Here is a 25,677-nt window from a genome sequence, read left to right as displayed (position 1 = left end):
TATCCATGTATGCTCACTGCTTTGGTATCCTTACTGGCACGCCTTGCGCTGTTTATGCAGGCTGCTGTTAGCAACGACAACATCGTACTATACTAATTGCATTAATTCTAAGATGGCTCGGTCCGCTGAATATGTACTCACCTATGTATACCTATCTGCTTACCTCCTACATGCATTTTACCTTGGTAGGCTACGAATGTGATAAGTCAAGTCGTATGGGCAATGTCACAAATGCACCTAGGGATGCAATGCTTCGGTAAACGAGTACACAGGTACCTGTCAATTTCATCCAAGTAGCCTTCGTCACTTGGGTTAGGAAGTTTAATATAAAATATTTACTTCCCAGCTCAGTCTTCCGCGTTCAACTCACTATCGTACCTCAACACCCTTTCCTCAATCTTAATCTTCTATATTCAAGCTACCCGAGTGCTATCGCCCCCTTTTCCTGAATCTGCGTATCAAGTTTCCACTTTTTACCTCTAACCATGGCCGATAACGTTGAGAGCGTCACCCCTCGTGTTTTCAAGTCCCAGCGATTAGCTGACTCGGCGTATCATTCGCCATATTCGCATGCTGGTGCCCCTATTCCTCACCCTAACGACGCTGATCCATATGCTCCGCTTCGAGCCCGCGCTCTTGCCAGCTTGGAGGCAATGGGTTATGGCCCGAAGACGATGGTCGAACGCGGAGTTGTCTGGGCTGAAGACCAGGATCCCTTTGGCCATGTAATGAACTCCCAATACGCGCATTTTTTCAGTACTTGCTTCCACCGTGTGATGGAGAGCTTTGACCAGTTCTTGAGCAAGGAAGAATTCGATGACATGATACATGCACGTACTGTCATACCCGTCCTCCGTAAATACGAAGTTGACTTCCGCCGCCAGGTGAAATATCCTGACTCGGTCCGTACACCTTTGCTCTTAGATTATTAATATCTTTGCTGATGCATAAGATCATTAGCTCATCGCTGCTCACCGTGAGGATGGCATAGAACCAACCCGTAATAACGCCACGGTGTCGCTATATTCCCTCAAGCAGCAAGCCATCGTTGCCGAGGCGAAGGGCTGCGTGACGTTTATAGACGTTAAGACTAACCGTCCCGTTGATATTCGCACTCTAGGTGGCGGGTGGGCAGTCTTGTTCGAACAGTTTACGCAGGAAGCACAGCAGGCGAAGGAGCTCAAGGAGAAATGGGATAGCGAACGTGCCAAAGAGAAAGCCGCGAAAGCTCTACGGACGTCGGTAACTGAGTAAAGTAACCCTTGGCGTTGAGCAAATGTTTTATTCCCTGTGGATTGGACACCCTTACCTATGCTTTGCACGGAGGGGCACTGTTGCCTTCTTTTATGACTTATCTTGCTTCCACAAAATAAGGCAGCCAGACAGCCGTCTTAGGTATCTAGGTTGCACTTTGAATAAATGAATTACAGATCGAGTGGCCACATTCTTTGGCACCTGGCGTCACTAGATCTAGCCAGCACGGGACAGTGTTGGATATACTAGCCATATGTTCCTTCGCTGCGTTTGATTTCGTACAGTTTCGTATAGTAAAGGTGTTAAAACTTTAGCATAATCGCTAGAGTCAACGCTAGCAAAGGTGAAATGTTGTCAAGACCACGGATCAGTGTCACATAGCTTAAACTTCAGTATCAATGATATGGAACCTATATTTGTGCTGCATGCCATCGATCCACTACATCAAGAAGCCCATCGCATTCAAACACCTAATCCTGATCAATCCACCAAAGGAAGTACTCTGATCTAACTTACATATACCTGACCATGTAGCATAAGTCCGATTGCGCACCCTACTTAACCGCGTGTCTATCGAGACATGAACAGAAGGACACTTAGACGACAATTTGTTTCTTCTTCCACATAAGTAGGGAAGCTGGAATTTGAAACGCGGCCGAAGCGCACAAGACAAGATTCTGTCGATTGTACGCCTCTGTGAGCGCATACCGGATCTGCTCCTGCAGCCCCTGCGGGAACGTGTCCATCTGTGTTAGGGCATTTGTGTCTGAGACGCCTAGAATATCTTGAAGCTGATGTCGCGCGTAGCCATTGTAGACGGATGTTGCAATAGAGAGGATAATGGCACTTCCGATCATTCGAAATTGGGCTCCGGCCCCCATTCCTACAGCTAATATGGCGTTCGATTAGCGGGCGTGGCCTCTTATAGGTTAGAGCACATTTACTAAGACTTACCATGATACTGTTTCTCGTTTACAAATGGAATCAACACAAAGAGTAACGAGAAGTTCATCCCACAACCCCATCCGCTGATAAATTCGAATCCGTATATCCGTGGCGGGATGTCCAGTGTAGAAGGCAACGTACTTAATAGAGCAAAGCCGATTACTTGGAGACATGAACCGGTTAGGAGCATGTATATTGGCGGAACTTTGAGCCGGCCAGCAATACTTGACGCAAAAATGGTTCCAGCAGGCAGCGCTATGGTGAAAGGAATCAAGTAGACTCCGGCGTTAAGACTAGACGTGCCGTAAATTAATTGGAAGCGCTGCGGGATAAGAAGCATGCTGATGATCGCAGGACCACCTAGGAAAACGAAGTTCCTTAGTAGGTAAGAACACAGGTTAGCTACCAGTATATTCCTAAACGGACAAGGTCTCAAAGGGGCTCACAAAAGTATTCCCATCATTTGGCGGTTAGTAAAGAATGCCCATGGCAAGATTGGTTCTCGAGCCTTGTTAGAGAGCGCAACATAGCGCTCCCACAAGAGCAGAGCAACCCAAAAGACGACAGATGCAACCAGCAGCGTGATAAAGTACGCAGACTTCCATGGGAACAGTTCGTCAGCCTCCTCGAACGCCGCTGTCAGAGCCACGGTTGCGAATAATATCAGGATAGTCCCGGGCATATCTACACGCCCGAATGTAGCTCTGGAGAATATCTCTTTGATGCCCTTTTGCTGGAAATTAGGCTGGTTTTGGTATGGGAAGTCATTAGGAATTGCTACAAATGCTATAAAGAAAGCCAGAAACGATATGGGGACGCTATCAATGGGGGTTCATGTTAGTAGATGGGCAACTAACATAGGGGTAATAGAATCTGCTAACTTGATTATGAAAATCCATCTCCAGTTAGTTCGAGCGGCAATGGCACCGCCGATGATGGGACCCGCTAGTAGTGCTAGAGCGTTGACGATAGAGATATTTGCCACATATTTTGTATATTTCTCAGGGGGGACGATCTCGATTACCATAATAGTGCAAAGCGAGAAGCAACCCCCGCCACCTATGCCTTGAAATGCCCGGAAGACAATCCTAGATCAAATCGTTAGCCTTTGGGTCAATAACAGGCCGGCAGACGTTGGCTGACTGCACTTACAACTGTATCATAGTTTGCGAGGCACTGCAAGCGGCGGAAAAGATGATGAAAATTGCAGTAGATAAGAGGAAGATAAATTTACGACCGAGAATATCGCTGAACTTGGCGCAAATCACAATGACAGCTATAAATGTGTGAGCGAAGCATGAGCTAGCTGACAGTTCATAGGTATGGACGAACCAACATAACCTAGGAGGTAACTGGAGAGAATCCAGCCCGAGATGTCGAAGCCTTGTAAGTCATTCGTGACGGCAACCAAAGCCGTCGTGACCACAGGAACTTCGAGATTCGTCATGAACATCATGATAGCCATACTATGTGCCAGGGTCATTAGTAAGCAAAACCGTTTCCCTCTTATAATAGGGATGTATCAGTGACACATACGACATAGACATCAACCAGAACCGAGCACCCTCGAGATACACAGTTTCATTCTGGCATTTTTGTATGTCTACCTGTTGGCTCAAATCGGTTTCCAGGAAAATACCGTTTTCCTTGTCCGAGCCGGCAGCTGAGCCTATGTTGTAAAGATGGCTGCTTGAGCCAGAAACCTTCTCTGATTGCATGACAATGGTTGTGATAGCGAATCAAATCTAGATCGACGATGTGGTAGGTCTGGTATTGAGGAAAATGAAGGTGAAGGACATCTAGAAAGCAGACGGGATCTTAAGGGGAGTTAAGCTAGCCTAAATGTTCTACTGACAGGTTAGGGCAGACCATCACTAATAGGAATAATTCCATCGAGTTAAACTATGGACGTCATCAGGAACTAACTTGAGGGTATACACATAGGATGTACGTTTTCGAGACGAGGCTGTTACCTGCATTTGTTGTTACATACCTGGGTAGGTTCCGGCCAATTTTAGATACCTACCTCCTACACTTTCGGGCCGTTCCGATCCTCTTGAGTCGTTGTAAACCAGTGGGGGGGATTGGGTAACCTGTAGTATCTCTTCAACCAATCTTAAGTTATACAGATGCACCATATTGGATGGTAAGCAATAAATTGCACCTCAGCTCTCCCGAGGTAGAGGCGCCATACAGGTCCAATTGGCACGTAATGCTATCGCAGGAATTTCTGGCCGCTTCTTTTATAGCCCCCAACATACAAAACTATATTCCTCTCTGTTTGATCCGCTATCTATTCGCCAGTCGAGATGTGCCTCGTCCTGTCCACATATGCAATGCAAGTAATACGCGCATACACCGTGCGTGTTTATCGTCATGTTGCTTTGTTATCTGGGTATATTTTAGACGTCTTGTGTACCCTAGAAGCCGGGGGTAGTAGATATGTATCATTTCGTGGCTTGACACTGGGGGCCGAAGTGAAGACTCGTCCGTGTTGGAGTGCAGATTCTGGCGCAGCTCTGTCTCGGAGCTCTTTATAGAATACTCTATTACGTAGTAGTAGGATTTTGAGATTCTACCAAGCCGTGCCTTGGCATCTCACGGATTTATGCATGTCAGCTAGGTTAGGTGGTTTAACACGGAGTAGTAGGTAGCCTATAGGCATGTGCCCCACCGGTATAGATATAGAAGTTTACAACTCTTCTTAGACCTATCGGCGCCTTCTGTTAGTTGCACTCTTTTTCCTGATCTAGGCCTAAATCATGCCGTCTGTGTGATGTTGGCTCCACACTGCTCCAAGTATTAACAAAATGGGGGCAGTTGCTGCGATGTAACGCTCTTGTCTCATTCCAGAACAAAGGTAGAATTGCGAGGCTCTCTGGGCCTAAGATGCAGCTTTCACGAGACGTAAATCTCTAGTTCGGAAAAAAAGAGTATGCAAGTACTACGTGTCACTGCTTGAGAATTTGCAGTACCTTTGACCTGGTAGGTATGAAATGGCGGCCATGATAAAATATTCACAAAATTTCCCTATCACAGTAATTCCGATACCTCCACAGGTTTTTGATTGGGTGCATCATTCTTGGCGAAGAATTGAACTAAACCACTCAATTGAAAAGCTAACCTAATTCGGACCCCGTTTTCTTTCTTTCTTTTCTTACATAACTTTATTAACATCATTATTTGCGTTTTCTTTGTTAAAAAAACATCACATTAGAAACTTAGATGGCTGTGTTTTACGTAAAGGGAAGTTCTGCTATTATACGGGAGATATCGTGTCTACCGGCACCGAGTTAAACGGAACTTTGGGACGATACTCGTAGTGAACGGGTTGTATGTCCTCATTGCTTGCCTTGAGAGGGATGAAATCTCCTCGGGGGCTAGAACTGTTCGAGAACTTGTGCTTTCTCCCAAAAGTGTTTTGAGGCCATCCAAGGTCAGGCACATCAGTATTGATTTGGGCTCTGCTCCTCCCCAGTCGAGACGAGCTGCCGATGCTGTTCCAGAGCCTCCGGAGTGATGAATTGCCAGGCCATTTCGACGGGCGAATTCCCGAAGCGCGAGTGAGGAGAGGCCAGCAGACCGGGAGACAGGCGCAAATTATTCCAGTCGCGCAGTGCACTGTCGTCCATAACTGGGTTTTAACGAAAGATGGCTGGCGGCTCCCGGGGATGTAGGCAAAGCCAGCTTTGAGCAGGCCGGACGCAAGGACGCTGTTTCACGGTGTCATTAGTCCCTCGCCAAGTTAGGAAGAAAAGAGAATATGTGTTAGCGGACTTCAAGAACATACAAGAAACCTAGCATGAACACAAACACCACAGCGACCTTCTGTTTTCGATTTAGCTGCAAACTCAGGACTACTCTGATAGGCAGCAGGATGATCCATAGATCAATGAAAGCCTCGCATATACCACTGGCGAACCAGTAGATATTATAGTTAAAACAGTACCGGGGATCGGCTAAGCTGTTGATCCAAGTATACTTCATCGGAACGCAATCCAGCAAGTTAGCTACCGTGCATCCGATCCAGAAGCCTATCACCAGCACGCCTAATAGGATGGTCTGGCGACGGAACGATTCGCTAACAGAGAACAACCGGTGGTACATGAATAGGACGGAGAGCTTCGTCGTAGAGGTGAGAGAGAAATATATGACAAGAGTTATATAGCTCAGTTTGGTGTACTGGGCGTCCTCCGGCGTATATTCAGAGGTATCGTTTGCTTCAGTGGCTGCTTCGGCCCCGTTAGGATACGTTGTAGACGCTAGAGACGACGTTAATCAGAAGAAAGCATTATGAAAGTTTTACAATTGCAAAGTAAGGTTTACGATGAAAGTGTGTATAAGTTGGGGAGCCCACCGCAAATAGCTAATATATCTGTCGCTAACATTGCCACGAGACTCGCGACTATGAGCCAGTCGTCCCATTTGAGGCCAGCGTTCTTGAGACGCCGGGCGTAAAAGCGCATTCCAACAAATACAATTGAGAGGAAAGCCAGTACGGCCCCAACTGCTGTGGTGGTATCCATAGCTAACGAATTCGGGGACGCGTGACGTGGTTGAAGAACGAAGTTTATGGTGTAAGTGTAAGACTAGGGAGTGATGTTGGTGAGAATGATGACCTCCTATGAAGCATCCGCACGTAAATAATACTGCTATAAGAACTTGAAGAGAGGTGCATGCACATATCTACCTACATACCGACTCAATTAAGATATCTATCTTGCTTACCTCCAGACGATGTCAAATCATATGTACCGCACGATGATACGATGGGTAGTGGCGGACTTAGTCTTGTTGCACATGTACTCAAAACGTTATGTTGGAAGCTACCCGTAGGTACCTACTACACCCAGGTACAGTAGGTACATGCAGCTTTGAGACCTTAAGGCTGATGTTGGAACTTCCAAGATTATTAAATGTAACGGGTGTGGTTGCAATCAAATGCGCCTATATACAGTTAGGTACTGTACACATGTACCCACACATGCGGTCAGGTACATACCTATGTATGCAGGTTTCCCTGTACGACGTGATAGCCTGCCTCAATAGCTCCTTACCTGTTGGAAAAAGAGAACCAACATCAGAATAATTTGATAGTACCTTGGAGAGCTGTGTCGCTTTAGTAGGTATCTACCTACCACCCACCCACCTATCGACCTAGATAGGTACTCACCCGCCCCCTCCCCTCCAATTCCCCCTTTTCTTTTCTTCTTTGGGTTTTCCTAACTAATATCTTCCACATTGCCCTGCATCTTCCCATGTCTTTGAAGGCACTCACATAGCGAAACTTTACAACATATCCGCCAACAAGTCCCTCGCTCCTATAGTTTCATACCACACTCAATCATTACGAAGACAGCAACCAATTGTTCCAAGACGTAGCACGTCATGCCTAAGAACGACTTTCCGGTGCAAGGCAGAGTACGTTATCACATTGCATCCCTTTACCCAGATTAGCAGATCGCGAGGCCGTATAACTTACAGTCTCAATAGCTTGCAGTTGTCGCCGGTGGCTCGCGGGGCCTTGGCCTTGCAATAGCACGTCAGCTTGCCGAGAAGGGCGCCAACGTTGTCATTGTTGCGCGCGATCATGATAGGCTAGTTCAAGGGATCGAGCATATACGGGTATGTTGGTCATCCTGCCCCCCCTCCCCCATACTAATCATTCTTGTAAGCTAAATAAGCTATAGCAAGGAGCACCGAATCCTGAAACCCAACGCTTTCATCAGATAAGCGCCGACTTGACGTCTGCGTCTGAAACGGTGCACGTTATCGAGGAAGTGGTATCGTGGAACTCGGGAAATCCTCCAGACATTGTGTGGTGTTGTGCCGGAGTCTCCCGCCCGAGATTGTTTATCGATACTCCAGTATCCGACTTTCAGGCACAGATGAACAGTAATTACTTCACGAGCCTGTACATGGCCCACGCGACCCTGGCATACTGGCTTAGGAACCCTCGAAAGGACACTATCAATGGGTCTGGCACCCAGCCAAGCGCCCCGCTGCCCGCGCGCCATCTCGTCTTCACCTCATCCTTCCTGGCCTTCTACAGCTTTGCCGGCTACGCTTCCTACAGCCCGGCCAAAGCCGCGCTGCGATCTCTATCCGACACGCTGTCCCAGGAGATGAACCTGTACGCCGCCGCCAACCCGCACGAGCCACCCGTCCGCGTGCACACCATATTCCCCGCCACCATCCAAGGCGAGGCTCTGGAAGCCGAGAACCAGATTAAGGCGGGCGTCACTAAGATGCTCGAGGAAGGGGACGCGCAGCAGGCACCAGAATCGATTGCGGCTAAGAGCATCAAGGCCTTGGAAAGGGGACAGGAGATCATAACTACCGATTTCACGACCGGTCTGGTGAAGCGCAGTATGCTAGGAGGAAGCATCAGAGGCGGTGCGCTGACCGCACTCGGGGACTGGTTCTTCGCCGGTGTGATGGCCCTCCTCATGATACTTGTGAGAAGTGACATGGACAAGAAAGTCAAGGACTGGGGTCGTAAGTTCGGTACCTCGGGCAATAAGCAGGATTCCTAGCAAGCCGAAGTCTCTTCAACCAAGTCAGCGGCAGGATAGGAGGCAGGATCTTTGGATCTACTATATGAATTGTTGTGTTAATAGTTGTGTATACTACTAGCGAAGTCTTATAAGAAGCTTAATGGGATACAGTAATTTTGATTTGATTGGACGTTTCAATACGAGTCCTTGGTAAACGTCGCGAAAAGAATCATCATTCCTTAGATATTAGGTGACTGCCTCGCAGCAACATCTCACCTGCTACTACCTAAGTACCTAGGGCTGGGCCCTCCAGATTGGCATTGGGATCCTGGGCTAAGATGACTTCTTTCTCGTTGCCATTTGTTTCTTTCGGTGGGCCGACGCCAAGGACGCATCCCCATCTGTAGCGCCCGGCAACCTCGGGTTGCTACCAGGCTGGGGTTCAAAAAAAAAAAAAGAGTCGACCAGGCGTTTTGTAGGGTTACTGAAAATAGCACGTAGGTAGGTAAGCAGGCAAGTTCGACCGATATAATGGATCACTCAATGGCGTCGTGATCATGACGCGACTTGATCCCGTATGCACGCCCACAGGCCTACCGTCAGGGCTCTCTGTCGCGGTATTCGGCAGCGTCAGAGGCAGGCTCTGTAAGGTTGCTTTAGGTACTGTGACTCGCCCCCAAATCCTCTCTAGTGCCTAGGTACTTAAGGTTGTATATGAGGTACTACATAGAAGCGCGTTGGCCAGGTTACTCGGATCACCTTCCATTTTCAGCGAACGATAGAGTAGATAAAGGCCTAGACCAGCTTACTGGACCCAGCCCTATCTTTCGGCAATTGGCCCTGCTACTGTAGGTACTAGTACGTAACAAGGTTCCTAGCGCTCCCGTCCCGAGCCTGCAGGGAATCCATTTCTCTAAGATCTTGTGCAGCTCAGCTCAGCTCAGCCTACAGATCTGTAGCTAGCCAAGGGCGCAACGACGCGGCGCGGGCCTCCTTACCCGCGTCTAGAATCCCATCAGAACTATCAGCCAACGTCCGTCTCATCTAATCGACTTGTCAGTATGCAGGAAGGTATATAGGTGGGGAACACTACATACATGTATCTCAAGATCGTACATATGGTGGCTGAAAAGACCGATCCTCTCATTTATGGCGGGAGAAGATCGCCACGAATAACTTTAGAGGGAATGAATGCATCCCCATACATAGGCATTGCGAAGCTTCGATAGACGATAGTTTATCTACGTACATACTATATGCATTGAGTGACGGACTCAATGCATGGATTTAGCCTATCTGGCCTTCATCACAGAAACTGGAGTGATGCAGTTATACATGGATAATAGAATACGTAGATAGGCATATAAAAAACATTCTCTAAATTTCAACAACAGCAATGTTACCTAAGTATAGAGTTGATCAAGCGCCGACATAGCAAAAAGGGAAATCAAGGGAATGAAAAGTACAGAGACAAAAGCGTCCACTCGGCCCGTGGCGTTCGCCGTCATTCTAGACATTTCCCCCCCGTGGCTTTACTCGGCGTCGGCTTGAGCCGGCCGGAAGTTTAAGAATGGCCCGCAGTGCACCGCAGCAAATGCATCGTATATCTGAAACTCATTAACCCTCTCGGTGTCCTTTCCGAGCTCTCTCTCGGTGAGACTTGTATCGTGGCCGCACGGGATTCCCACGGCCTCGCTGAAATCGAGGCACAATAGGGTCTTGGCCATGACCAGACTGACTTCCAGGTACGCCATGGACTTGCCCAGGCAGCTGCGGGCGCCGAGTGAGAAAGGCGCAAACGCGTCCCTGGAGGTTTTGCTCATTCCCGAACCCTCGAGCCAGCGCTCCGGCTTGAAAGAAAACGGCTCGGGGAAGTATTCCTCGCTGTGCAGGAGAGCGTACGTGTTGACGCCGAGCTGTGTGCCCTCGGGTATGACGCAGCCGTCTATCACGAGGGGCTCGTCTCCGGCCCCGGCCGCTTTCTCGCGCCACAGCGTTCCCGGCAGCGCAGGGGACATCCTGAGGGTCTCGTCGATGCACGCGCGTAGGTAGGCGCAAGTCGCGAGTTTTGGGCCGCTATGGATCTCGCCATCGTTATGGAACGTAGAGCGGATCTCCCGAGCGAGCCGCTTGTAGCAATGCGGGTTCTTCGCGAGATAGAAGAACAGCGCGCTCAGCGTGGCAGACGTGGTATCGCTCCCGGCTATCAGGAACCAGATCGCCTCAGATCGGACGTCTTCGAGCCAGACTTGGTCGTTCTCGGACACCCTCGGCTGGTCTGACATGAAGAGGAGGTCGTGCTTGACATGCTGTCCTTCGGCGAGCCTCTCTATGATAACCCTCTCGAGGGTTCGGAGGTAGCGCTTCCCCCTTATGAGAGACCGGAGTGATCCAAGCATGTGCACACGCAAAGCACCTAGAAAAGGTAATTGCATCCCGATGTTGAATAAGAAGCTCGCCTTGGATTGCAGGACTGCCCTATTCGTAGCTTCGGTCTGCAAATCCAGGGGGTATCCGAACGCGAGATATCCCATGATGTCCATGGTGAGATGTTTGGATAGCTGGGTCATGTTTACCGGGATAGCGTCACAATCTTTCCTCTGGCAGCATGCTACCAGCTGCTGAAGAAAGATATCGATTTGGCCGATCATAGTCGGTTCGAATGCCCGCATTGACCTGTCGCTGAGAGGTTTGCCGACTAGTCTGCGCTTCTTCTGGTGCAAGAACCTATCGACGGCATTGAACAGGCCGTAGACGCCGGGGGCTCTCTGCGATATGAGGTAAGCCCGGGACTTGGTGATCCTGTCATTCTGATAGATATCTGGGTCCCATTAATAAGTCTTTTAAAATGACGTTTATGGCCTGAGCTCGTACCATGCAAAGCCTGCACAGAGTTGAAGACCAACTTATTCGGTCCCTGTCTGACTATTGGGCCTGGATTTATTAATATCAGTCTCATGCTCTTTTGTAACACCTGCCATTGCGTCCTTACCGTACCGCACATGGTCTTGCCATGTACGTAGGTGGAGAGTAGTCCTAAAGGCATAGAAAGCACCGTAGAAGCCGGAGATCTTGGCGATCAGCGGCCCCGGATACTGCCTTAAAGGATGGAATAGGAGACGGTAGGCTACAAGAAGGGTACACTTAATGTCGAGTTAGTCGAACAAATCGAACAAGGCAGGAACTCAGGTAACCTACATAGGCAACACCAAGGCCGACGCCTATGATGACTGCGGGAACGAGGGAAAAAGATAAATCCATGGCGGCACGAGATCGAGTTGATTTGCTGTGAGTCAAGTCGTTGATCATAGAATCAAACTTTCTGGATAGATGTGAATTATAGACTGGCTCCCTTGAAGGTCGAAGGTCCTACATAGGTATGGGACATTAAATAGGTATTATTTATACGACTATTCTAAAATAGATCTTCCTAGGTGGTGGTGTTGGTTATTACCACGATAGCTGTGTTCTCTCAGCCTGCCTGTAGGCCTTTAGATGATTGTTACTAGTCTTGACTTAAACATGCCATGTGCTTGAAAGTACTGCATCAGAAAATATCCAGACTTCACAACATCATTCCGCAAGACGCGATTCGTACTGAGTATGGGATTTAGCCCCCATGGATTGGCATGCAGGGGTTAGTAGCATCATAGCCAACGGGACGATGCTCACATGGGTTGGAATAGTTGCAGAACGCTCTAGGGCGGGGATAGCTGGAAGATACGGCAATGACGGTATGCGTACTAGGTAGCTATGTTGGTGTGTAGTTGTAAATCTAGTATACTTCGATCCATGTCTACCTAGGTAGGTACTTGACCAACCAACGCGTGCGGCGCATATCCGGTATCCAATGGGCGGTAGTCCTGCAAGCTCATCCTTATAGCTACCACAACCACACGTTTCTGCGATAAATATGCGTGTAAGTTCTTAAAATAAAAGCGATTATGCAGGAGATGAGAGAACGGAAGCTGGGAGTGGCTGACGCCCCGTTTCATGCTCTATAGGTAAACTTTATAATCGGCGGTAATATTCGGCAAATTGTCTTCAGCTGCGCCGTATACCCGTCATGGGCTGCAGTAGACTAAGCCATTTAGAATTTGTTAATGTCTTGGAAGTTAGGGATCATTTATATTAATTACGAACTTTTCTGTTATACTTACCTATACTTAATTATCAGCTTCTTTCGACTTGAAGCTCAAAGTTTGCCTGTGATTGGCTTTCTTGGTGATTCATCGTCCCACACTTATCTTGAAATATGCCGCAACTACTATATTGATATATTATTAGCTCAAGTGAGGTCACATATATGGATTAATGGCTTGTTGTGCACTTATGTTAATGGCATACGCATGTCTTGGTTCCATTAACTCCATATGTAGGTAGGCACCTATCTTTAGTCTTCATAGATGCCTCCTCCCAAGTTCCAGACCTGAACTGAATAATACCTGATTTAATTAAGTAATAAAACTCCCGCCACTCATGTGGTTCGCGCGTGAGGATCTATTTTTATCATCGTTTTTGAAACTCGAATCCCGTCGAAGGTTCACTCCTCGTAGACGAACCACCTTGAATATTAGTTTTCCTGGAGTCAAGTGTGTTTTGCCTCTTGATTCGTTGCTAACCTGATGATAATTGCCACTTCAAGTAATATGCCGTGTAACGAACCACAAGAGGAGGAGCCTCAACGTCCAGTTTGAATGCGACCCACGCAGCCCAAACCACACGACCACATCGAAAGCCGCATCTTTCTTTATGCGATCCGTGAATCGGAGAGAATCGATAAAATGTCAAGCTCAATTTCGATTCAACGATTCAGTACCATAAGTTTACGAAGGGATATTGTGTCAAACGTAAATATAAACTTGTGAACCCAACCCGGCTGTAGTATCTTTTCAATCTTCAAACCGTCGCTTATAGCAAAAGTTTCTGTGATATGGCAAACTGCAAATCATATACCCAGGTACTCAAGCATGTGTTAGGTCTTAAGAGCATTTCATGATGCCAATGATGAAGACTACTATGAAGATTACAGGATGTAGGGCAACTAAGAAACACACGGAGGCTATAGCGAGAAAGGCGTACCCAAGCCCAGTGAGGAGATCCGAGATGTCATCCCAGTAAAGTAACGATATGAAAATCGCCACGGCCACAGTCCATCCGTATAGGAACACGGGGATGAGGAAGAAGACGAGAGAGTATAGCTCTATCATATTGAAAGGTGAAGGTCGACGGAGTCCTGCTCTCAAAGTTGACCAAGGTGTTCCTAAACGTGTAATTGGTGCGGTATTTCGATGAGCAGTGGCAGAGAGACGATGTCTATTACACGGAGAGAATTCATGGCTGATATAACCCCGTATCCATTATCAACCTTTGTTCTAACGAAAGACAAAGGATGATTATGCAGTGCTCAAGCTCTTTGTGAGGTGTATTTCATGATAGCTTTTAAAAACAATAGGAGTCATTTGAGCCGCTTGACAGTGTTTTGGATTCTTAGGTTCTTCCATGCACCCAGAAATAGTTAGAACAGGTTACTCATCTTAGTCAGGACATCCGTGTCCTAGCGAAGGATATACTGGGGTATCTGCCTAATCTGTAGGCAGAAAAAGGCTTCAGGTCACGAGAAATTAGGACTCGGAGCTTGTCACAGGGCTCTCCTTCCTCGCCCTGAGGAAGGAAGGATCTATTAGCTATAACGAGGAAGGGAGGATGAACAGTTAGCCAAGAGGGGTAAAACAGAGCTTTTAGCATCAAGATAGTAAAAGAAAGACAACTCATTCTGCCTTGCAAAGATTCGTTGTCACGATCACTTGTTCTTGTTGTTATTGTTGTTTGTTGTCTATTATTACGTTCGTCCTCGACCAGGACGTGACAGAGCTGGTTGGATAAAAAAGAGATGAAGACCACAGATATTGATATACCGCACCAGTAACGAGACTAGATAGAGGACCCGTGGCCTGCGACAATGTATTTAGGCATAGACGGACTGGGGGCCATAAAGTACACAACCACTATGTGGTAACAGCGTTGACCAGGAATTGAAAAGGGGTGTCGCACAAGCGGCTTCGCTTACGTAATTCATCAGAATCACCCTTCTAGAGCTTGTAGTTGACCTTTCGAACTAACTTCAAAGACGGTAGATATAACTCAAGAATGCTTTATTTAGATTTTGACGCTTCAATTGGACCTTCAGGTTTTGTAGCGGAAATAGCCACATAATGCCAATGGCCACGACCTCTATATGATCCCACTCCGGCGACCGTGTTGATAAAGTGGCTCTCGAGTCTAAATAAGTGAACGAAGAAATACGGGACGATGGCGAGAAGGTAGAATAGCCGCGTCATTGGACGGATATTATCCGAATAATCACGGACAACGATATTCTCGAACCCTGCCTCTTCTAACATTTCCTTGAATACCCCCGGGTGTGATATGGCGTTGGTAGGCATAGCGGAATACTTGTTTACCTGGACCATATCAGTAGCGATGTCCTGGGGTGCAGATTCGAGTGCGTTGTGGTCATACTCGAACTGGGCGAGACGACCACCTGGGCGCAAAATGCGATAAAAGCCAGCTAGGACCGCCTTGGGGTCGGTAGCGTGTACAAACGTCTCCATGGTATAAATGCCGTCAAGAGATTCCGTGGCGAAAGACTCCAAATGGTGGTAGTCCATTCTGCGTACTCTGACTGCGCCTTGTGGCAAACCTGACCGCTCTATATTTCGCTGGGCTTTGGCGACATGATGGTCGACGATATCTATAGCCTCGATGCGCAGTCCATGTTGTTTCGCCATGCGAAGGGCTACGTGGCCTACGCCACAACCAGCATCCAACACCTGGGAGTCGGGCGGCAGTGCAATCGCCTCGGCTAGTTTATCCTCCATGGAACGTAAGCCTGTCGAGAGCGGGAAAGGCCAATACGTGTCATGTTTCCAGTAACCAAAGTGCCTTGTACCGCCCAGAAGTAATCTGTACCCTAATCGAGACTCGAGGGAGTAATAATAGGATTGCAGCTGCGGGTTTGAGTTGATCTGCGGTGCTGCGCTGGGTGGCTCGTGCTCGTTATTAGAAAGCGACATCATCAGATCTTCAGACAGCGATTCATAATTGTGGAAGTATTTGGGAGGTCGGTAATAAGACGAAAGTACGAGAAAACCACGTGCTTAAATCCATACTCCCTGGGTGTTTAAGTACCCCGGACATCTGTTGGACCCACCAACTGTTCGACGACCGTAAGGCTGATATGGGAGGGTGGACCGTTGCGGCCGCTAATACTGTCCTGCCAAAATGGACAAAGACGAATGACTCAATAGCTTCAGAACTTTCACTTGTGGCTTGCTCTTATAATAAGGTCGCCTAATGGTTTACCTACCTAGTATGTGCTGTATTAGTAATCTAAGAAGTTATTAGGTAAGCAGTTTTATTCTCAAACCATTGTCTTATGTAAACTCATAGCCTGCTTACCTAATATGTGTTCACAATTCATTAGGTTTCACAGGACTTGCAATATGCATTTCAATTCACGCCAATCTTTCAAGTATTGAGACGTCATTATCGGAGAACCCAACTTAGAGGAAATTGCTAGGATATATATTTATAGGTAGGCCACCACGGCGAGACCTTAATTCCCTCCGAATCGTTTCTCTCTTCCTCCCCCTTTTCCCGTCTCTCACGATTTCTCTCCATCCCTCAATGTTAGACGGATTTATTCGCCAAACATCACCGTCTTTTCAATCCACATCTCCTCCAATGGGGAACATTGTCATCCAAACATGAATGCTAGTTGTTTGACCGCATTGTCTTGTGTAGGTAATATACTTATTCTACTAATAATAGTAACATGTCCGCTGTCATACCATCTTACAAACCCTTTCGCAAAGGAACTCTGAAAGTAAGCTCAGGGTCGTATAGTCCGGCGGTTGCAAATGATAATGAAGAGAAATAACTACCTAAGATTAAAATCGAACGTTCTCAGCCTGCATCTTATGATTAGGGGGCGTACATCTTACAGCTACGATAGCTACTCTTATGATAACTTCTATATACTCATAAGCATAGGAGCCTCAGTGCTATCTCTAGTCGTTATGGATCGAGTGCCTTATTTGATAACCTCCTACATTGAGTTAAGCTTGCCTTCAATTTTAAGTATAGAGTTGTAGAAACTGCAATTTCATATTTATCTAACGAACGCTTCCAGAGTCCTGTTGGTTTGTTCTAAATAAGTTGAGCAAGAGTGTTCTAGAATTTTGAAATTCCATGTTCCATTATGTTTTGTAGTCGAAAATCGAGTTTTTGAGACGTGATCGAGGATGCCTAAGAAATATCTCGAGTTCCTTAGCTTGTTCTCGATTACATGGCATGCCCCTTTCATCCCCACCAGATAAATATTTATAAGGCACAACGCATTAATTCTAGAGACTCGAAACTTAGACACACTTACCAACCTAAGTACATGTCTAATTTTCACTGAGGCTTCTCCGTGTATTGCACCAAAAGCTGCATCGACAACGATATCCACAACAGACATATCAATTCAATTTAGACGAAATCTCTGTGCCCTTCGACGAACCGACAATAAAGGTCGGGTTGGCAGCATTGCCTATGTAACCGTTCTCCGGCCCTGTTTACATATAGTTCCGCGGAGTAAGTTATCAGATCTTGTCTCTTCTCTAAACTCTTACCTACATGGATGCGAGCATCTCTTCGTTGGAATATCTTGACATCAATGCATCATGGTCGCACTGCGCTTTCTAATGAGCCCATTTGTATGATAGTTCGAGACTAAGCTACTAATAAATCAATTAAACTAAGTGTTAGTACTAAATCTTGACCATTCCTTCTATTCGACTTATTATTTTACTGTTTAATGGCATCAACTCATCCTGGTTATATAGACGAAGTTCTCTAGCCTCCATTGACGAGTCCTCAGTACTCAGCCCTTGGTCTTTTATTATTTACACATCTTCTTTTTTTACCAAATCCCCTACAATATGTTCTTGCAATACGAATGCATTATGTCTCCGGTATTAACTTTTAATTGGGATTAGCTACTAGATGTAATATCCATCGTCTTTCCCATTCACTTGAGGTGCAGCCAAAGCCTGGTAAGTCCTCGACATAATACAGTCCCCTGAATGTCTTCATCGATTGCATTTAACATGTCGCTTTATAACTGACTTAAGCGCTAACCTTAGTTAAAAACCATGGAAACCAATTTCAACTGGACTTCACATACAGGTGGTGATCAAGAGATGTTCGGCATGGATCTCTCTTTAGATCCGATGGAAGGGACCACCGAGGATCTCATCGACAGCGGACTGGAAAACTGGAATCGTTTAAATACGGATGCGTTCTCGCAAGCAATGGACCAGTCACAAGACTCCCTACAGGGGATCGGAGGCTGGAGTACGAATCAACCTGAGGCATACACAAGCCACCAGATAGCCGAACCACAGGCCGAAGATTCATCGTACATCTTACGCCCTAGTCTATCTATCCCGGGAGAGTCATCTCGGTTTTTGGTACCCGAAGATTACCAAGGGTACGGTGAGCAATATGGATCACCAGTGCCTGCCTTGATGGTGAATGACCAACCAATGAACGGTGAGTCACGCTTCAGCCTACCTAATTGATTATGACTCCGCCTCAAGCTGGGCAGTAACCATTTCTGCCTGGAATAGCGCATCGAGCACAACTAATATAAAAGATCTTAGATTCCCGAGAGTTGACTGTGCCGTGTGAAGCAAATCTTCGTAGCTCAAATTGGACATATGCGGTCGAGGTGTGGCCGGCTGAAGACGAACCTGGTAGGTTGACGTCGCATTGTTTTATTTTTGTTCTCCCTTTTTCCCCGAAGCCTTACAAGACCCCTACCCCTACCCTTTACTTGCATGACTACACTAGTTACATTTGCCTTAGCGAATTACGTCAACTTATTTTTGCTATGGTCTGTGCGTGGACCCATTTATACGCGGGACACCTTACCTTGTGAAAGATTGTGGCGCATGAATCCCTGTGGTTCAGCTCACTCAGCTACTTCATGCCACCAATCCAATCTTGCGACGGTCTAAATCTTCGGGCTGCTAACATCTCTCGCATTAGGTGAATCATACGTCGAGGCACACGACAAAGCCATACGAAAGATATTCGATGCTCACGCTATCGATTACCGAGTCTTGTTAACCCGACCAGTAGAAGAACCGGGTATTTGTCGACAGTATAGCCTAGCCCAGAAGGACCGGTTCAACGACAGGATACGCCTCGAGTTCCTACAAGCGTTCAACGCCACCCGGAAGTATAACAAACAGCTTCCGCACTACTTCTTCAAGATGAGTGTCGTGTATAAGAGTCGCGACATACTACCTTCTGATCCCTATCCTCCCGGTATCGACGGAGGCGATCATGACGGAGACACTCGATCTGTACGATACTCCCCCGTACCGCCGGTGCATTATATGACATACGATGGAGCGGAAAACGCAACCCTCATACCTCCCTCACCCAACTCCGCCGATCTGAATTCGCCGAACATTCTCGAGCCCCTCAGCCCCCCAGAAAGTCTATCGGCACCAGCGAAACCTGATACCAACCGGCTACCGCGTCTAGGGTCTATACCGAAACCCGAGCGCATCGAGACAAAGAATCGGGATGGGCTATACTATTGCGCATTCCCGGGTTGCACCGAGGCGGTCAAGACATTTCCTCGGAAGTGCGAATGGGGGTAAGTAGCAAGCAAGCAAGCAGCCCCCCCTTTTTCATCTCACAAAAAAACGTAAAACGTAACGCGACTCGCGCTAACTTTTTCACTGCGTAGCAAGCACATGGACAAGCACGACAGACCGTACAAGTGCATGGCGGCGGAATGCGAGAAGCTGGCCGGGTTTACGTACTCCGGCGGGCTCCTGCGGCACGAGCGCGAGGTCCACGGCAAGCACGGCGGTCCGCGCAACCCGCTCAACTGCCCGCACGGCAACTGCAAGCGGCACGAGGGCAAGGGGTTCTCGCGCATGGAGAACCTGAACGAGCACCTGCGGCGCGTGCACACGCCGAACGAAGGCGCCGCCGCCTCCTCCAACAACAACAACAACAACAACCTGAACTCCGCGCCCACCGCGCCGTCGCCCGAGGACGAGCAAGACGACGTCCCGGCGTCCGCGACTCTCCAGGCCGCCGTCGGCGTCGCGTCGTCGTCGTCGCCGCCCGAGAAGACGGGCGAGAAGAGGAAGCCGGAGACGGACCTGCGCGACGAGGTCAAGCGGCTGCAGGTCGAGAACGTGAGCCTGCGCGACGAGCTCAACGCGCAGCACCGCCAGAGCATGGCCATGATGCAGCAGATCGCCGAGATGAACGCGCGCCTCCTCGCGCTGAGCAACGCCGCCGCCGCCGTCCACCACAATCCATCGTCGTCTTCGGAAGCGTAGGGCGCTCCCGTGGGTTACTATCAACCGTTCCAGATGGGGAATATGAACGGCTGGCGGCAGTGATTTTTTTGGCTTATTTTTGTCTCCTCCCCCCCCCTTTTTTTTTAAACTCATTCTCCTTTGTTACATACCTGTTTAACCAGATACCCCACTTTTCTAAACGTCTTGTTCTGCATGGGTCTTGGAGTTGGCAGATATCACGGACGAGCGGGATCGACGTACATTGGGGTTTCGCCGGTAGAGTGGACGGCGGTGGCGTTTAGGGTTGTCTACAGCATTTCCAGGTAGCCATGGATGTTTCTTTCCGCGATGAATTACGTGCCTGGTTTTTCCCCCCTTTCAGTAGGTCTAGGAGCAACGTATTGACGTGAAGATGAGAGGTTGGATATAGAGAATGAGACGAGGTTTTCGGGTAAGATTAGCCCTGATGTGATGATTGTAAGATGGTCTTTGGGTATATGTCTATAGATAGGATAATCTTCGTGCTCTTCGCAGAGTAAGTAGAGTAGGTATGAGAATCTCATATTAGGCATATACATTGGCTGTACATGTTGCTTAACCAATGAGCTTGGATCTATATTGAGTGAAGCTTCGCGTTGCCCAATTTCAGTTTAGTCATGCATTCGATGTTTTCCAAGTTCCGTTTCGTTCATTCTAAGTTTATTGAGCTATGTTGCAGCTTTCTGCTATAGTCTACCCACTTAGTAACAACTATATGGTTCAAATGAGAATTTCTACTTGGGAACTCTGATTTGTTGAATCCCTTGATAAGTAGATTGGGAGATGTCTACCTAGGTGAACGTCCGATACACATCCCTGAGTGATTCAAGCTGAGGCGCAAATAGGGCTGAGAAGCCTGCAAAGTATGCCTACTAAGAGATACTTTGAGTGCGTAGGTAGTCTCTTTAGTAGGTTGCTCTGCTGTGCTGGGTCATGTGACGGTTGCCCATGTCGTTATCGAGTGACCAGTGACGCGAGGTGTCAAGCAAGCATAGACGCGTCAAACTCGTCCCCGACCATCCTACCGCTACGCATTTTCCCGTACAACCCTTATATATCCCGATAATATCTAAACTTTTCAAGAATGGGTGAGTTGGTCAAGTGGTCCTTGGCCAGCATCTTACTAAATAAAGAGGGTTCGAATCCCCGCGAGGAACCGAAGGTTCAAGTCCTCGACTTATCCATCAATCTGACTGGTTTTCAATCCACACGCCTTATCCGACTGGGGTGCCCCGAGGGAGTTCACCTATAGCTGAGACATTCAAACTTTAAGGCGCTTGACCATCGGCTGTGAACTTGGTTTGTTACACCTCTCAGAATTTGAGTGGATAGATAGGCGGCGGGAAGACCAATTTTTTGTCGTTTTCCATCCTCTTTCTCGTGGTTTTCACTCCCTTTTCTAATCTACTTTCTCATAGTTCTTTCTCATTTACATTCTTTTTCATATCTCTTCTCACATTTCTTCTTTTCTATATTACTAGGTACTCAATAGCTTCTACATACCCCATCCCCCTTTTCTCTCTCCACCTAAAATATTCCCAAATGGCCTATACATTTCAAGCTATGCACACAATCCTCTCTTCTACGGTAACTTGATGTTTTAACGTTGCAACGACCGCAAAACCAGGGCGAGGTTCATGGACACTTCGCTATAAAATGGAATGATCAAGATCCCCGGCATGCATTCGCCAACATTTCAGATTCTTAGATGTATGCATAAAGTGCGAGGTACCTATATAAAAGACAAAGGTGTATTTAAATGCGGTGCACAAAATGATCATAACTTTTCCTTCACATTCTGAAGTACCAAGACTAGGCATCTCGAAGCAGGCAATCTCCTAACTATTTGCCTGTTCTCTCTACATGCCCTCAAATATAGATTATCCCCACGCCACTACTTCAAGTCGGAGCTAAAGTTTATTCGTAGAGCATAATCTTGCAATTTGATTACACTAATGGTCTTCCTGTTCGTGCGTCGCTGCCTTAGTCAGGAGCCTCCAAGGTCGATAACACGTAAGAACACGATGTTCTCGTCGGCTCGACCCATGGATCATACAAGTCCTAGCAGGTTAGTAGATCTTGTCGTTGTATCAGGACTAAAAGCAAAATATAACAGCCTTTCTCTTTATATAATGTACGAGATTTCATTACATAATCTGGATTGAATAGGGGGGATGTCCAACTTAGTCATCAGAAGTTTTAATAAGGTTATCGACGGAAAAACGCCGGGACTGTATAACATTAAAAGTATCAGCAGGGAATAGCTAGTGACGGCAATCATCTGAAACATCGAAGCACTGGGCAGCTAAAAAAAGAATAAAAAGTCCCAAGATCCATATTTTGAAGAAATTATGAATTGTGCAATCTAATTCTATTATTTGTTGATAGGCTTCTACCTGCCTCTCTCGGGCGTGTTGGCAGAGAAAGGAACCAGCATCCACTGAAGGATGTCTAGGGCCCTTGCATCAAAATCTCGAAATCTCTTGCGCTCTATGACGGCGATACGGAGTTCGTTGCAGAAGCAAAACGACTTGAGTCAATATTTATCTACCCATTCAATGCAGCTAATAGAGATCGGGCGTTCGTCTCAATAGTCAGTTGATCAGATGCACCGCATGCGTCTGTCACCAGCATACAAGTCTTGGACACATCATAGAAGCAGCTGAAGCGATGCGGTCAGTGGACGGAGGTCCTTTTATTGGTAAATTGAGCTACTGAATATTTAAGTACCGATTGTACTATTTATGTAGTTCGTCAGGTATTAGGCATTTAGGCTTTGTGCCAAGACGGTTGGCTCCGCTGGCGTCCTCTAGCTAGGTCTGCTAGGTCTAGCTGGGTACCTAAGTAATTGCCGTATGAGGCAATCACTAAATTGGGGTAAATCTTACAGATCGTATTGGTTTTGGTACCTGAGCTTAGAAGAAAAGATCAATTTTCGGAGGGCGGCAACATCACCCAACAGACGATAATCCTGACGATCTCACTAAATATTGGAACTCATCATCAATACAAGATTATCTGTAAGGTCATCTTTCTATGAGGTAATGGTACTGCTGGTGCGTCGTTTTGTCACATATCAGAATGCATCCGATCAAGTTTTATTTTCTTTTTCTATCGACCAAGAAATCCCTTACGTCGATATACATATGCCGCTCGGAAGCGGGTTACGGGTTACATAACTAAAGGCAACCTAATGATGCACGGATCGGCAAGGCATTGAATAGTTAAAGTCAATGGCGAGCTGAGGGGAAAACGACCAAACCAATTTTGGGAAAACTTACCCATGACTACCGAGTCTTTTCGTACGGAGAACGCGAGATGTCGTGATCGCCAAGTGACCCAAATCTGTCTGTCTTACCATTCTTGGCAACCTCGAGAATAATCAGGTAGGGATCATCTGTCAGGGGCCACGCGAATAGCTCGTCCGGGTACCCGTTTGCGTCTGCCCCGTATGTACACTCACTACCTACACAAAGAATTATTCTCTAGTAGCTATATAACTAGGCGTTTTCCTCGCCTCTCCCCTCCTACGCGCCATGTACTTACCTGTATAGTTAAGCTTTCATAGTCGCTCGCTGTACGTGTGGATAGGGTTTAAGGCGTCGAGGGTTCTAATACAACTTCATCTCACCTCAACATGAAGAGCACGATCGCTTTCGGCATCTTGCCGCTACTGAGCCTCGCCGCGGCCGCGGCCGTCGCGCCCCGTGACGAACCGACCTACGATGCTATCATCGTCGGCGGCGGCCCGTCCGGCTTAAGCGCCCTTAGTGGTCTCGCCCGCGTGCGCAGGAACGTGCTGTTAATCGACTCGGGAGAGTACCGCAACGGACCAACAAGACATATGCACGATGTCCTAGGTTTCGACGGTGAGTTGATCCCATCGCCAGCCTACCTACCGGAGGTAGCTGGAAAGTCGGTAGTTATTCGTGCGACTAATCCCGTGCAGGAGTCACGCCGGCATACTACCGCTGGGCTGCGCGGCAGCAGATCTCGTATTACGACACCGTGACCGCGGTCAACGGGACAGTCACCTCCATCGAGTCGCTGAACAACAACACCCAGTTCAACGTGGCGACCTCGTGGCTCAACGGCACCACCGGCACCGTCAGCGCGCGTAAGATCGTGTTAGCAACGGGCCTACGGGACATCCTGCCCTCCACCCCCGGGATTGAGGAGAACTGGGGCAAAGGCATATTTTGGTGTCCCTGGTGCGATGTAAGCTTCCCCTCCCTCCTCCCCTTCCCCCACAACCCAAAATCCGAAAACCGCTAAACCTCGCCAGGGCCACGAGCACGAAGACCAGCCCCTAGGTATCCTAGGCCCGCTCGAGGAAGCCGCGAGCCTGGTTCGCGAGATCTCGACGCTAAACTCGGACATCATCGCGTTCGTGAACGGCACGGACACGGCGGCGCAGCGGGCGGCGGCCGACGCGAGTTTTCCGGAGTGGGCGCGGTACCTGGCGCTCAAGAACGTGACGGTGGACAACCGCACCATCACGCGCGTGAACCGGCTGCGCGACGGGGCCGAGCCGCCCGCCGACCCCAGCCTGCCGACCGCGCCCGAGCACGACCTGTTCAGTCTTGATTTCGGCGAGGGCGAGAGCGTCCAGCGCGCCGCCTTCTTCGCGAGTTTTCCCGACGAGCAGAAGAGTGATGTCGGGGCTAAGCTGGGTGTTACGCTGTACGGCGGTCGGTTGGCGGCGGATGGGACGAAGGGGCTCGCGACGAATATCCCTGGCGTGTATGCGATTGGCGATGCGAACTCGGATAATGTGACGAATGTCCCGCATGCGCTGTTCACGGGGAAGAGGACTGCTGTTTATGTGCATGGTGAGTTTTCCTTATTTTTTTTTTCCCCCTCTAGGGGGGCTGTTTAAATGAATATTTGCTAACAGGATGCGTAGTGCAACTCGCGCGCGAGGAGGCCCAGAGAGAACTTGCTGCGAACGCGACGGTGACCAGACGCGAGAAAGATCTCGACTTAAGGGCTATCTGGGACGAGATGAACCCTCGGGGTATCCTTTACGCTGGCGAATTCGAACAGTAATTGTAATGTGTAATCTTGCGTGAGGTTTCGGATTTAGTCAGCATGGATTTGGTAAAGGAATGAGGAAAAGGGGGAACCTTGAAAATCTAGGGAATTAGCGTTTTAAGTAATATCATCTGATATTTTATAGTGAATATATATTTCAAAGCGATCGCTACAAAGATTATTGTTATAATCTTATGAATCAGGAAGAAAGTGTTGCTATGTGTAAGTCCTGAGATCTCGTACGAACTGCTTTCACTCCACTCTATTCGCCGCTTAATCTTCACTTGCTGACTTTCATGTAGGTATTAAGTTTCATACGCCCTTCTAACTTATAGAACTAAGTCATATCGTGTTATACCTGTTCAATAAATTCGAAGAAATGAATGCGCTGGAAATTGTGTTAAAAAAAGAATTTTGAAATGAAAAAAAGGCGGTTTGAACCTGATTCGAACCCGCGCCTATCGGGGATAAAAAGTGCAAAACGTTGATTGGAGCATGGGATGGAATAAGATACTATTGAGCGAAACTTC

The 25,677-nt window shown here is 47.8% G+C and overlaps 8 protein-coding genes across 8 annotated transcripts; 4 read left to right on the top strand and 4 right to left on the bottom strand.

Moving 5' to 3' along the window:
* The first annotated feature begins 365 nt into the window (after positions 1-365).
* F4807DRAFT_435209 (uncharacterized protein) lies at positions 366-1,562 on the top strand. The gene has a single exon (XM_047998871.1). It carries the CDS (start codon positions 486-488, stop codon positions 930-932), a length of 447 nt encoding a protein of 148 aa, XP_047851816.1. The 5' UTR covers positions 366-485; the 3' UTR covers positions 933-1,562.
* F4807DRAFT_435208 (putative multidrug resistance protein fnx1) lies at positions 1,563-4,246 on the bottom strand. The gene is made up of 7 exons (XM_047998870.1): positions 3,736-4,246; positions 3,532-3,665; positions 3,352-3,475; positions 3,081-3,287; positions 2,646-3,017; positions 2,209-2,576; positions 1,563-2,143 (listed from the first exon to the last, which is right to left on the bottom strand). The coding sequence occupies exons 1-7, from the start codon at positions 3,915-3,917 to the stop codon at positions 1,851-1,853; spliced, it is 1,680 nt and encodes a 559-aa protein (XP_047851815.1). The 5' UTR covers positions 3,918-4,246; the 3' UTR covers positions 1,563-1,850.
* A 924-nt stretch (positions 4,247-5,170) lies between these two features.
* F4807DRAFT_435204 (uncharacterized protein) lies at positions 5,171-6,935 on the bottom strand. The gene is made up of 3 exons (XM_047998869.1): positions 6,557-6,935; positions 5,990-6,461; positions 5,171-5,912 (listed from the first exon to the last, which is right to left on the bottom strand). Exons 1-3 carry the CDS (start codon positions 6,723-6,725, stop codon positions 5,459-5,461), a joined length of 1,095 nt encoding a protein of 364 aa, XP_047851814.1. The 5' UTR covers positions 6,726-6,935; the 3' UTR covers positions 5,171-5,458.
* Positions 6,936-7,264: 329 nt separating this feature from the next.
* Positions 7,265-8,946, top strand: F4807DRAFT_435198 (uncharacterized protein). The gene is made up of 3 exons (XM_047998868.1): positions 7,265-7,620; positions 7,693-7,824; positions 7,890-8,946. The coding sequence occupies exons 1-3, from the start codon at positions 7,588-7,590 to the stop codon at positions 8,733-8,735; spliced, it is 1,011 nt and encodes a 336-aa protein (XP_047851813.1). The 5' UTR covers positions 7,265-7,587; the 3' UTR covers positions 8,736-8,946.
* Positions 8,947-10,029: 1,083 nt separating this feature from the next.
* F4807DRAFT_435196 (cytochrome P450) lies at positions 10,030-12,124 on the bottom strand. The gene is made up of 4 exons (XM_047998867.1): positions 11,895-12,124; positions 11,689-11,839; positions 11,571-11,630; positions 10,030-11,517 (listed from the first exon to the last, which is right to left on the bottom strand). Exons 1-4 carry the CDS (start codon positions 12,003-12,005, stop codon positions 10,229-10,231), a joined length of 1,611 nt encoding a protein of 536 aa, XP_047851812.1. The 5' UTR covers positions 12,006-12,124; the 3' UTR covers positions 10,030-10,228.
* A 2,305-nt stretch (positions 12,125-14,429) lies between these two features.
* F4807DRAFT_435195 (S-adenosyl-L-methionine-dependent methyltransferase) lies at positions 14,430-16,397 on the bottom strand. Its single transcript, XM_047998866.1, has 2 exons — positions 16,183-16,397; positions 14,430-16,103 (listed from the first exon to the last, which is right to left on the bottom strand). The coding sequence occupies exon 2, from the start codon at positions 15,773-15,775 to the stop codon at positions 14,852-14,854; it is 924 nt and encodes a 307-aa protein (XP_047851811.1). The 5' UTR covers positions 15,776-16,103; positions 16,183-16,397; the 3' UTR covers positions 14,430-14,851.
* A 2,230-nt stretch (positions 16,398-18,627) lies between these two features.
* Positions 18,628-20,252, top strand: F4807DRAFT_435190 (uncharacterized protein). The gene is made up of 2 exons (XM_047998865.1): positions 18,628-19,413; positions 19,507-20,252. Exons 1-2 carry the CDS (start codon positions 19,022-19,024, stop codon positions 20,111-20,113), a joined length of 999 nt encoding a protein of 332 aa, XP_047851810.1. The 5' UTR covers positions 18,628-19,021; the 3' UTR covers positions 20,114-20,252.
* Positions 20,253-23,750: 3,498 nt separating this feature from the next.
* F4807DRAFT_462740 (FAD/NAD(P)-binding domain-containing protein) lies at positions 23,751-25,162 on the top strand (the record flags this gene model as incomplete). Its single annotated transcript, XM_048001870.1, has 4 exons — positions 23,751-23,982; positions 24,063-24,331; positions 24,399-24,945; positions 25,020-25,162. The coding sequence occupies 4 exons, from the start codon at positions 23,751-23,753 to the stop codon at positions 25,160-25,162; spliced, it is 1,191 nt and encodes a 396-aa protein (XP_047851809.1).
* Positions 25,163-25,677: the final 515 nt, after the last annotated feature.

Source organism: Annulohypoxylon truncatum (assembly GCF_022578515.1).
Source record: "Annulohypoxylon truncatum strain CBS 140777 unplaced genomic scaffold F4807scaffold_28, whole genome shotgun sequence".
In the NCBI taxonomy this organism is placed as follows: Eukaryota; Fungi; Ascomycota; class Sordariomycetes; order Xylariales; family Hypoxylaceae; genus Annulohypoxylon; species Annulohypoxylon truncatum.
Note: the sequence above shows the minus strand (reverse complement) of the source record. Positions and strands in the feature narration are given on the sequence as shown.